The 10,000-nt window shown below is 51.8% G+C and overlaps 1 protein-coding gene across 1 annotated transcript in view; it reads right to left on the reverse strand.

The window, feature by feature from the left end:
• The window catches only part of prkar1b (protein kinase, cAMP-dependent, regulatory, type I, beta), a 204,574-nt gene that overhangs the window by 72,270 nt on the left and 122,304 nt on the right, over positions 1-10,000 (reverse strand). Inside the window, exon 6 of the mRNA XM_036941741.1 lies at positions 1,482-1,528. Within this exon, the coding sequence (XP_036797636.1) occupies positions 1,482-1,528 (47 nt within the window). The remainder of the gene's footprint in view (positions 1-1,481; positions 1,529-10,000) is intronic.

Genomic DNA, 10,000 nt, shown 5'->3' on the forward strand with positions numbered 1-10,000 from the left:
TACCTTACGTCTCCTCTCCCTCCCTCTCCCTTCATCCTAAACCGATAAGGTTGTTTCCTGTTTGATTTTCCATCTGTTTTTTATCTTTTTTATCTCTCCACTTAACTCTATCTCTCTGTCGCTTCGGGTTCCTAAAACAAAAAGGTGTTCTGACTGTTGTCATTGTGTGGCGTTCAGAGCGTGTCTGGGCCCCACACTAGCGTGACCAGACCGCAAGTCAATGAAGTCAGAAAAGACCCCAGGCCAGTGCTCATCATCATTTAACACAAACAGCAGTACAGTTGACCAATGTGAAGTATGTTTTTAGCTTTGGTGATCTGCATGAATGAGGGTGTCCTATTGTGATGATGAAGTCTTTGTGAGGTAAAGGTAGGTAGGACTGTGTGAGGTAGAGGTAGGTAGGTCTGTGTGAGGTAGAGGTAGGTAGGTCTGTGTGAGGTATGGGTAGGTAGGTATGTGTGAGGTAGAGGTAGGTGTGAGGTAGAGGTAGGACGGCATGTGAGGTAGAGGTAGGTAGGTCTGTGTTAGGTAGAGGTAGGTAGGACTGTGTGAGGTAGAGGTAGGTAGGTCTGTGTTAGGTATGGGTAGGTAGGTATGTGTGAGGTAGAGGTAGGTGTGAGGTAGAGGTAGGACGGCATGTGAGGTAGAGGTAGGTAGGACTGTGTGAGGTAGAGGTAGGTAGGACTGTGTGAGGTAGAGGTAGGTAGGTCTGTGTGAGGTAGAGGTAGGTAGGTCTGTGTGAGGTATGGGTAGGTATGTATGTTGAGGTAGAGGTAGGTGTGAGGTAGAGGTAGGTAGGTGTGTGTGAGGTAGGTAGGACTGTGTGAGGTAGAGATAGGTAGGTCTGTGTTAGGTAGAGGTAGGTAGGTATGTGTACGGTAGAGGTAGGTAGGTCTGTGTGAGGTAGGTAGTACTGTGAGTGGTAGAGGTAAGTAGGTCTGTGTTAGGTAAAGGTAGGTAGGTCTGTGTACGGTAGAAGTAGGTAGGTCTGTGTGAGGTAGAGGTAGGTAGGTCTGTGTGAGGTATGGGTAGGTATGTATGTGTGAGGTAGAGATAGGTAGATCTGTGTGAGGTATGGGTAGGTAGATCTGTGTGAGGTAGAGGTAGGTGTGAGGTAGAGGAAGGTATGTGTGAGGTAGGGGTAGGAAGGTCTGTGTGAGGTAGAGGTAAGAAGGAAGGTATGTGTGAGGTAGAGGTAGGAAGGTATGTGTGGGGTAGAGGTAGGAAGGTATGTGTGGGGTAGAGGTAGGAAGGTATGTGTGGGGTAGAGGTAGGAAGGTATGATGATTTTTCCTTCTTAAAAAAGAGGGATGATTTTCTTGTCTCTCTCTTTCCAATGAGAACTGGAGGTACTCGTAGAGAGGTTTGGTTAACACTGCTTTATTAACCCTTATTTGACCAGGTAAGGTGACTGAGAATGACCTGGGGAGTATGTAGGGGAGTGGAGAGGGGAGGAATGAATAAGCCAATGGGAAACTTACATCCACTTCTCCTTGGTCAATCACATAGAAGTTGTCTCCTTCATCACCTGTAGAGGAAAGAGTAAGAGAAGTGTGAGAGAACATATAATGGTTGAGCTTACACACATGCATGCACACACACAGACAGGCAGACATAAACACACTTTGTCCACCCCCACAAACACTTCCAGGGAAATCCAATAAGAACGCAAGCCAGAAGTTCTTAAATTTGGGAACCGCGTGTGTGCCCCCCCCCTCTCTCTCTCTCTCAGAAAGGGGCTATACCCATCTGTCTCTATTCTTTCCAAGAGGGTACACGTGTGTGCATGGTGGGGGAAAGACAGTGAGTGTGGGTAAGTGTGTGTGCAACCAATACAATTTAATTTGTGTGTGACTGTGCGTGTGTGTGTGTGTCAGAGTGTCTGTCGCTGTGCGAGTGTACGCATGTATGTGTGTAACTATGTGTGTGTGTGGGTGGGTGGGTGGGTGGGTGTGCGCGCGCGTGTGTGTGTAACTATGTGGGTGTATGTGTGTGTGTGTAACTATGTGTGTGTGTGTGTAACTATGTGTGTGTGTGTGTGTGTGTGTGTGTGTGTGTGTGTGTGTGTATGTAACTATGTGGGTATGGGTGTATGTGTGTGTGTAACTATGTGTGTGTGTGTGTGTATGTGTAACTATGTGGGAGTGTGTGTGTGGGTGTGTGTGTGTAACTATATGTGTGTGTGTGTGTGTGTGTGTGTGTGTGTGTGTGTGTGTGTGTGTGTGTATGTGTAACTATGTGTGTGTGTGTGTGTGTGTGTGTGTGTGTGTGTGTGTGTGTATGTGTAACCATGTGGGTGTGTGTGTGTGTGTAACTATGTGGGTGTGTGTGTGTGGGTGTGTGTGTGTATGTAACTATGTGGGTATGGGTGTATGTGTGTGTGTAACTATGTGTGTGTGTGTGTATGTGTAACTATGTGTGTGTGTGTGTGTGTGTGTGTGTGTGTGTGTGTAACTATGTGTGTGTGTGTGTGTGTGTGTGTGTGTGTGTGTGTGTGTGTGTGTGTGTGTGTGTGTGTGTGTGTGTGTGATTGAGGAGTTGAAAGGCTGGAGGATCCCTGTGCTGAGGGTTCACAGGAGTTCATACAGCTAATTAATACTGCGTGTAGAGGCTAGAGTCGTTCATCACACACATTTATCACTGGAGAGGGGAGAGAGGTTCGGGACTGTGTCCTCTCTGTCCCCTCCATCCAACCTGCTTCAACCTGGCCCGCCTTCTTCAGCTCCCTCTCTCCCTCTTTCATCTCATCTCTCTCTGTCTTTCTTTCATTCCCTCATTCTCTCACTCCATCTCTCTATTCTCTCCACTCTTCCTGTCTTTTATCACCTGGGCTGTGAACTCTTTGTTTTCCTTCTAGCAGAACCCTGAGCCCCAAGACCGCAGGCAAATATTTGACAGAGACACACACAAAATTGAGCGCATACACACACACACGCATTCATGCACATGTCCACACACACACACACACACACACACACACACAGGTCGATGCACTCCAGCACACACAGTAAGAAAGACCTTGTTTCAACATAGGGGAAGTGTAACAAGCATTGCTGCCAACGTTCTTTGACTGTCTTCAAAAGGACTACATCCCCGGGCTCACGTTTGCTTTGTGTCACCTGGCTAGAATGCTATATGTACACCGACGACTGAGGAATACCAGTCTTTACAGCAAACAAACTGTTCCTGTGAGGCTTTATTGACTCTTTTGATATACTGTGTAGGCCTGTACTTGTACCGATGTAGGATCTTAATTTGAGCCAGTTTGCTACAGCAGGAAAATGATCCTGCTGCCCCAGGAAACGTGAATTAATACATGGTTTATAATTAATGGATCTTTTTGTTGGGGTTGACACATTTTTCATAAGGGAAAATCAAATCGGAAATTTCAAAGTGGAAATTACAAACTTCAGAAGCCATTTTAAACCTCAAATACCACTACAAGTTCTACATTTCCTGCATTGCATTATCCTGCAACACTGTGATCAAATTAAGATTCTTCATCTGTACTTTTTACTTAAATATTGTAGTAAAATTTGAGTTTTAAGATCTGCCTGAGCCTCTTCTCTGACATGGTGTGTTCTTGCTGTTGTGTGAGAGCTGGGGCCATTGGAGGGCATTTTCAACCTCAAATCACAGCAAATAGAAAGTGTTTTTGATACTAGCCTAGACGTGAACATTAGAAGGTGTCTTCCTTATGCACCTGCCCAGACACAGATTCCTTGGTAACACTGACAGGGTTGATCCTACATTTGAAATGCAGCAGATTAAGATGAGCTAGACCACGGTTAGGCTAGGCCACGGTTAGGTTAGGCCACGGTTAGGCCAGGCCACGGTTAGGCTAGGCCACGGTTAGGCTAGGCCACGGTTAGGTTAGGTCACGGTTAGGCTAGGTCACGGTTAGGCTAGGTCACGGTTAGGCTAGGTCACGGTTAGGCTAGGTCACGGTTAGGCTAGGCCACGGTTAGGCTAGGCCACGGTTAGGCTAGGCCACGGTTAGGCTAGGCTACGGTTAGGCCAGGCCACGGTTAGGCCAGGCCACGGTTAGGCTAGGCCACGGTTAGGCTAGGCCACGGTTAGGCCAGGCCACGGTTAGGCTAGGCCACGGTTAGGCCAGGCCACGGTTAGGCTAGGCCACGGTTAGGCTAGGCCACGGTTAGGCCAGGCCACGGTTAGGCTAGGTCACGGTTAGGCTAGGCCACGGTTAGGTTAGGTCACGGTTAGGCTAGGTCACGGTTAGGCTAGGTCACGGTTAGGCTAGGTCACGGTTAGGCTAGGCCACGGTTAGGCTAGGCCACGGTTAGGCTAGGCCACGGTTAGGCTAGGTCACGGTTAGGCTAGGCCACGGTTAGGCCAGGCCACGGTTAGGCCAGGCCACGGTTAGGCTAGGCCACGGTTAGGCTAGGCCACGGTTAGGCCAGGCCACGGTTAGGCCAGGCCACGGTTAGGCTAGGCCACGGTTAGGCTAGGCCACGGTTAGGCTAGGCCACGGTTAGGCCAGGCCACGGTTAGGCTAGGTCACGGTTAGGCTAGGTCACGGTTAGGCTAGGTCACGGTTAGGCTAGGTCACGGTTAGGCTAGGTCACGGTTAGGCTAGGCCACGGTTAGGCCAGGCCACGGTTAGGCTAGGCCACGGTTAGGCTAGGCCACGGTTAGGCTAGGTCACGGTTAGGCTAGGCCACGGTTAGGCCAGGCCACGGTTAGGCCAGGCCACGGTTAGGCTAGGCCACGGTTAGGCTAGGCCACGGTTAGGCCAGGCCACGGTTAGGCTAGGCCACGGTTAGGCCAGGCCACGGTTAGGCTAGGCCACGGTTAGGCTAGGCCACGGTTAGGCCAGGCCACGGTTAGGCTAGGTCACGGTTAGGCTAGGTCACGGTTAGGCTAGGTCACGGTTAGGCTAGGTCACGGTTAGGCTAGGCCACGGTTAGGCTAGGTCACGGTTAGGCTAGGTCACGGTTAGGCTAGGTCACGGTTAGGCTAGGTCACGGTTAGGCTAGGTCACGGTTAGGCCAGGCCACGGTTAGGCCAGGCCACGGTTAGGCTAGGTCACGGTTAGGCTAGGTCACGGTTAGGCTAGGTCACGGTTAGGCTAGGCCACGGTTAGGCCAGGCCACGGTTAGGCTAGGCCACGGTTAGGCTAGGCCACGGTTAGGCTAGGCCACGGTTAGGCCAGGCCACGGTTAGGCCAGGCCACGGTTAGGCTAGGTCACGGTTAGGCTAGGCCACGGTTAGGCTAGGCCACGGTTAGGCTAGGCCACGGTTAGGCCAGGCCACGGTTAGGCCAGGCCACGGTTAGGCCAGGCCACGGTTAGGCTAGGCCACGGTTAGGCTAGGCCACGGTTAGGCCAGGCCACGGTTAGGCTAGGTCACGGTTAGGCTAGGTCACGGTTAGGCTAGGTCACGGTTAGGCTAGGCCACGGTTAGGCTAGGCCACGGTTAGGCCAGGCCACGGTTAGGCCAGGCCACGGTTAGGCTAGGCCACGGTTAGGCTAGGCCACGGTTAGGCTAGGCCACGGTTAGGCTAGGTCACGGTTAGGCTAGGCCACGGTTAGGCCAGGCCACGGTTAGGCCAGGCCACGGTTAGGCCAGGCCACGGTTAGGCTAGGCCACGGTTAGGCCAGGCCACGGTTAGGCTAGGCCACGGTTAGGCTAGGCCACGGTTAGGCCAGGCCACGGTTAGGCTAGGTCACGGTTAGGCTAGGTCACAGTTAGGCCAGGTCACGGTTAGGCCAGGCCACGGTTAGGCCAGGCCACGGTTAGGCCAGGCCACGGTTAGGCTAGGCCACGGTTAGGCTAGGCCACGGTTAGGCCAGGCCACGGTTAGGCCAGGCCACGGTTAGGCTAGGTCACGGTTAGGCTAGGTCACGGTTAGGCTAGGCCACGGTTAGGCTAGGCCACGGTTAGGCTAGGCCACGGTTAGGCTAGGCCACGGTTAGGCTAGGTCACGGTTAGGCTAGGCCACGGTTAGGCTAGGTCACGGTTAGGCTAGGTCACGGTTAGGCTAGGCCACGGTTAGGCTAGGTCACGGTTAGGCTAGGTCACGGTTAGGCTAGGCCACGGTTAGGCTAGGCCACGGTTAGGCCAGGCCACGGTTAGGCTAGGTCACGGTTAGGCTAGGCCACGGTTAGGCTAGGCCACGGTTAGGCCAGGCCACGGTTAGGCTAGGTCACGGTTAGGCTAGGTCACGGTTAGGCTAGGTCACGGTTAGGCTAGGCCACGGTTAGGCTAGGCCACGGTTAGGCTAGGTCACGGTTAGGCTAGGCTAGGCCACGGTTAGGCTAGGCCACGGTTAGGCTAGGTCACGGTTAGGCTAGGCCACGGTTAGGCTAGGCCACGGTTAGGCTAGGCCACGGTTAGGCTAGGCCACGGTTAGGCTAGGCCACGGTTAGGCTAGGCCACGGTTAGGCTAGGTCACGGTTAGGCTAGGCCACGGTTAGGCTAGGCCACGGTTAGGCTGGGTCACGGTTAGGCTAGGCCACGGTTAGGCTAGGCCACGGTTAGGCTAGGCCACGGTTAGGCTAGGCCACGGTTAGGCTAGGCCACGGTTAGGCTAGGTCACGGTTAGGCTAGGCCACGGTTAGGCTAGGCCACGGTTAGGCCAGGCCACGGTTAGGCTAGGTCACGGTTAGGCTAGGCCACGGTTAGGCTAGGCCACGGTTAGGCTAGGTCACGGTTAGGCTAGGCCACGGTTAGGCTAGGTCACGGTTAGGCTAGGCCACGGTTAGGCTAGGACACGGTTAGGCTAGGTCACGGTTAGGCTAGGCCACGGTTAGGCTAGGCCACGGTTAGGCTAGGTCACGGTTAGGCTAGGTCACAGTTAGGCTAGGCCACGGTTAGGCTAGGCCACGGTTAGGCTGGGTCACGGTTAGGCTAGGCCACGGTTAGGCTAGGTCACGGTTAGGCTAGGCCACGGTTAGGCTAGGTCACGGTTAGGCTAGGCCACGGTTAGGCTAGGCCATGGTTAGGCTAGGCCACCGTGTTACATCAGGATAACAGTTTAGTCATACCTGGATAGTCCATTATATACACTGACTGTAAAAAACATTAAGAACACCTTCCTAATATTGAGATGCAGCTCATTTTGCTCTCAGAACAGCCTTAATTCATCAGGACATGGACTCTTCAAGGTGTTGAAAGCGTTCCACAGGAATGCTGGCCCATGTTGACTCCAATGCTTCCCACAGTTGTATCAAGTTGGCTGGATGTCCTTTGGGTGGTGGACCATTCTTGATACACACAGGAAACTGTGTGGAAAAACCCAGCAACACTGCAGTTTTTGACACTGGTGCGCCTGATACCTACTATCATACCCCATTCAAAGGCACTTCAATCTTTTGTCTTGCCCATTCACCTGCTGAATGGCACACAGATACAATCCATGTCTCAGTTGTCTTAAGGCTTAACAATCCTTCTTTAACCTCTCTACTCCCCTTCATCCACACTGATTGAAGTGCATTAAACATGTGACATCAATAAAGGATCATATCTTTCACCTGGATTCACCTGGTCAGTCTGTCAGTGAAAGAGCAGGTGTTCTTAATGTCCTGTACACTCAGTTTTTACACTGTATTTATATGTATATATATATATATACTGTTAAACCATAGATATCTTTGGTGTAAACAGCCAGGAGCTGCAGCAGAGTCCAGACAGTGAACAGTGACATCAGTAGTCTGTAGTGTATACTGTGGTAATGTACTGTAGTAATGTACTGTGGTAATGTACTGTAGTAATGTACTGTAGTAATGTACTGTAGTAATGTACTGTGGTAATGTACTGTAGTAATGTACTGTAGTAATGTACTGTAGTAATGTATGGAATAGTAATGTACTGTAGTAATGTACTGTAGTAATGTACTGTAGTAATGTACTGTAGTAATGTATGGAATAGTAATGTACTGTAGTAATGTACTGTAGTAATGTACTGTAGTAATGTATGGAATTGTAATGTACTGTAGTAATGTACTGTAGTAATGTACTGTAGTGTATACTGTAGTAATGTACTGTAGTAATGTACTGTAGTGTATACTGTAGTAATGTACTGTAGTAATGTACTGTAGTAATGTACTGTAGTAATGTATGGAATTGTAATGTACTGTAGTAATGTACTGTAGTAATGTACTGTAGTAATGTACTGTAGTGTATACTGTAGTAATGTACTGTAGTAATGTACTGTAGTGTATACTGTAGTAATGTACTGTAGTAATGTACTGTAGTAATGTATGGAATTGTAATGTACTGTAGTAATGTACTGTAGTAATGTACTGTAGTGTATACTGTAGTAATGTACTGTAGTAATGTACTGTAGTAATGTACTGTAGCTAACACAGCAGCTGGGATGCTCTCTCTCTCTCTTCCTCTGTCTCCCTTCCCCACTGCCTCTCTCTCTCTCTTCCTCTGTCTCCATTCCCCACTGCCTCGCTCTCTCTCTGTCTCCCTTCCTCACTCTCTCTCTTCATCTGTCTCCCTTCCCCACTGCCTCTCTCTCTCTTCCTCTGTCTCCATTCCCCACTGCCTCGCTCTCTCTCTGTCTCCCTTCCTCACTCTCTCTCTTCATCTGTCTCCCTTCCCCACTGCCTCTCTCTCTCTTCCTCTGTCTCCCTTCCCCACTGCCTCTCTCTCTCTCTTCCTCTGTCTCCCTTCCCCACTGCCTCTCTCTCTTCCTCTGTCTCCCTTCCTCACTAGCTCGCTCTCTCTCTTCCTCTGTCTCCCTTCCCCACTGCCTCGCTCTCTCTCTGTCTCCCTTCCTCACTAGCTCTCTCTCTCTCTTCATCTGTCTCCCTTCCCCACTGCCTCTCTCTTCCTCTGTCTCCCTTCCCCACTGCCTCTCTCTTCCTCTTCCTCTGTCTCCATCCCCCACTGCCTCGCTCACTCTCTGTCTCCCTTCCTCACTAGCTCGCTCTCTCTCTTCCTCTGTCTCCCTTCCCCACTGCCTAGCTCTCTCTCTGTCTCCCTTCCTCACTAGCTCGCTCTCTCTCTTCCTCTGTCTCCCTTCCCCACTGCCTCTCTCTCTCTCTCTTCCTCTGTCTCCCTTCCCCACTGCCTCGCTCGCTCTCCCTCTCTCTCCATTCCCCACTGCCTCTCTCTCTCTATTCCTCTGTCTCCATCCCCCACTGCCTCACTCTCTCTCTGTCTCCCTTCCTCACTACCTCACTCTTTCTCTCTGTCTCCCTTCCCCACTGCCTCTCTCTCGCTCTCTGTCTCCCTTCCCCACTACCTCTCTCTCTCTCTCTTCCTCTGTCTCCATCCCCCACTGCCTCGCTCTCGCTCTGTCTCTGTCTCTACCTCGCTCTTTCTCTCTGTCTCCCTTCCCCACTGCCTCTCTCTCTCTCTCTCTGTCTCCCTTCCCCACTGCCTCTCTCTCTCTCTCTCTCTCTGTCTCCCTTCCCCACTACCTCTCTCTCTCTCTCTGTCTCCCTTCCCCACTGCCTCTCTCTCTCTCCCTTCCCCACTGCCTCGCTCGCTCTCCCTCTCTCTCCCTTCCTCACTACCTCGCTCTCTGTCTCCCTTCCCCACTGCCTCTCTCTCTCTCTCTGTCTCCCTTCCCCACTGCCTCACTCTCTCTCTCTGTCTCCCTTCCCCACTGCCTCTCTCTGTCTCCCTACCCCACTGCCTCTCTCTGTCTCCCTTCCCCACTGCCTCTCTCTGTCTCCCTTCCCCACTGCCTCTCTCTCTGTCTCCCTTACCCACTGCCTCTCTCTGTCTCCCTTCCCCACTGCCTCTCTCTCGCTCCCTTCCCCACTGCCTCTCTCTGTCTCCCTTCCTCACTGCCTCTCTCTGTCTCCCTTTCCCACTGCCTCTCTATGTCTCCCTTCCCCACTGCCTCTCTCTCTCTCTCCCTTCCCCACTGCCTCTCTCTGTCTCCCTTCCCCACTGCCTCGCTCTCCCTCTCTCTCCCTTCCCCACTGCCTCTCTCTCTCTCCCTTCCCCACTGCCTCTCTCTCTCTCCCCCACTGCCTCTCTCTCTCTCCCTTCCCCATTGCCTCTCTCTGTCTCCCTTC

Source organism: Oncorhynchus mykiss, chromosome 13, assembly GCF_013265735.2.
Source record: "Oncorhynchus mykiss isolate Arlee chromosome 13, USDA_OmykA_1.1, whole genome shotgun sequence".
Classification (NCBI taxonomy): Eukaryota; Metazoa; Chordata; class Actinopteri; order Salmoniformes; family Salmonidae; genus Oncorhynchus; species Oncorhynchus mykiss.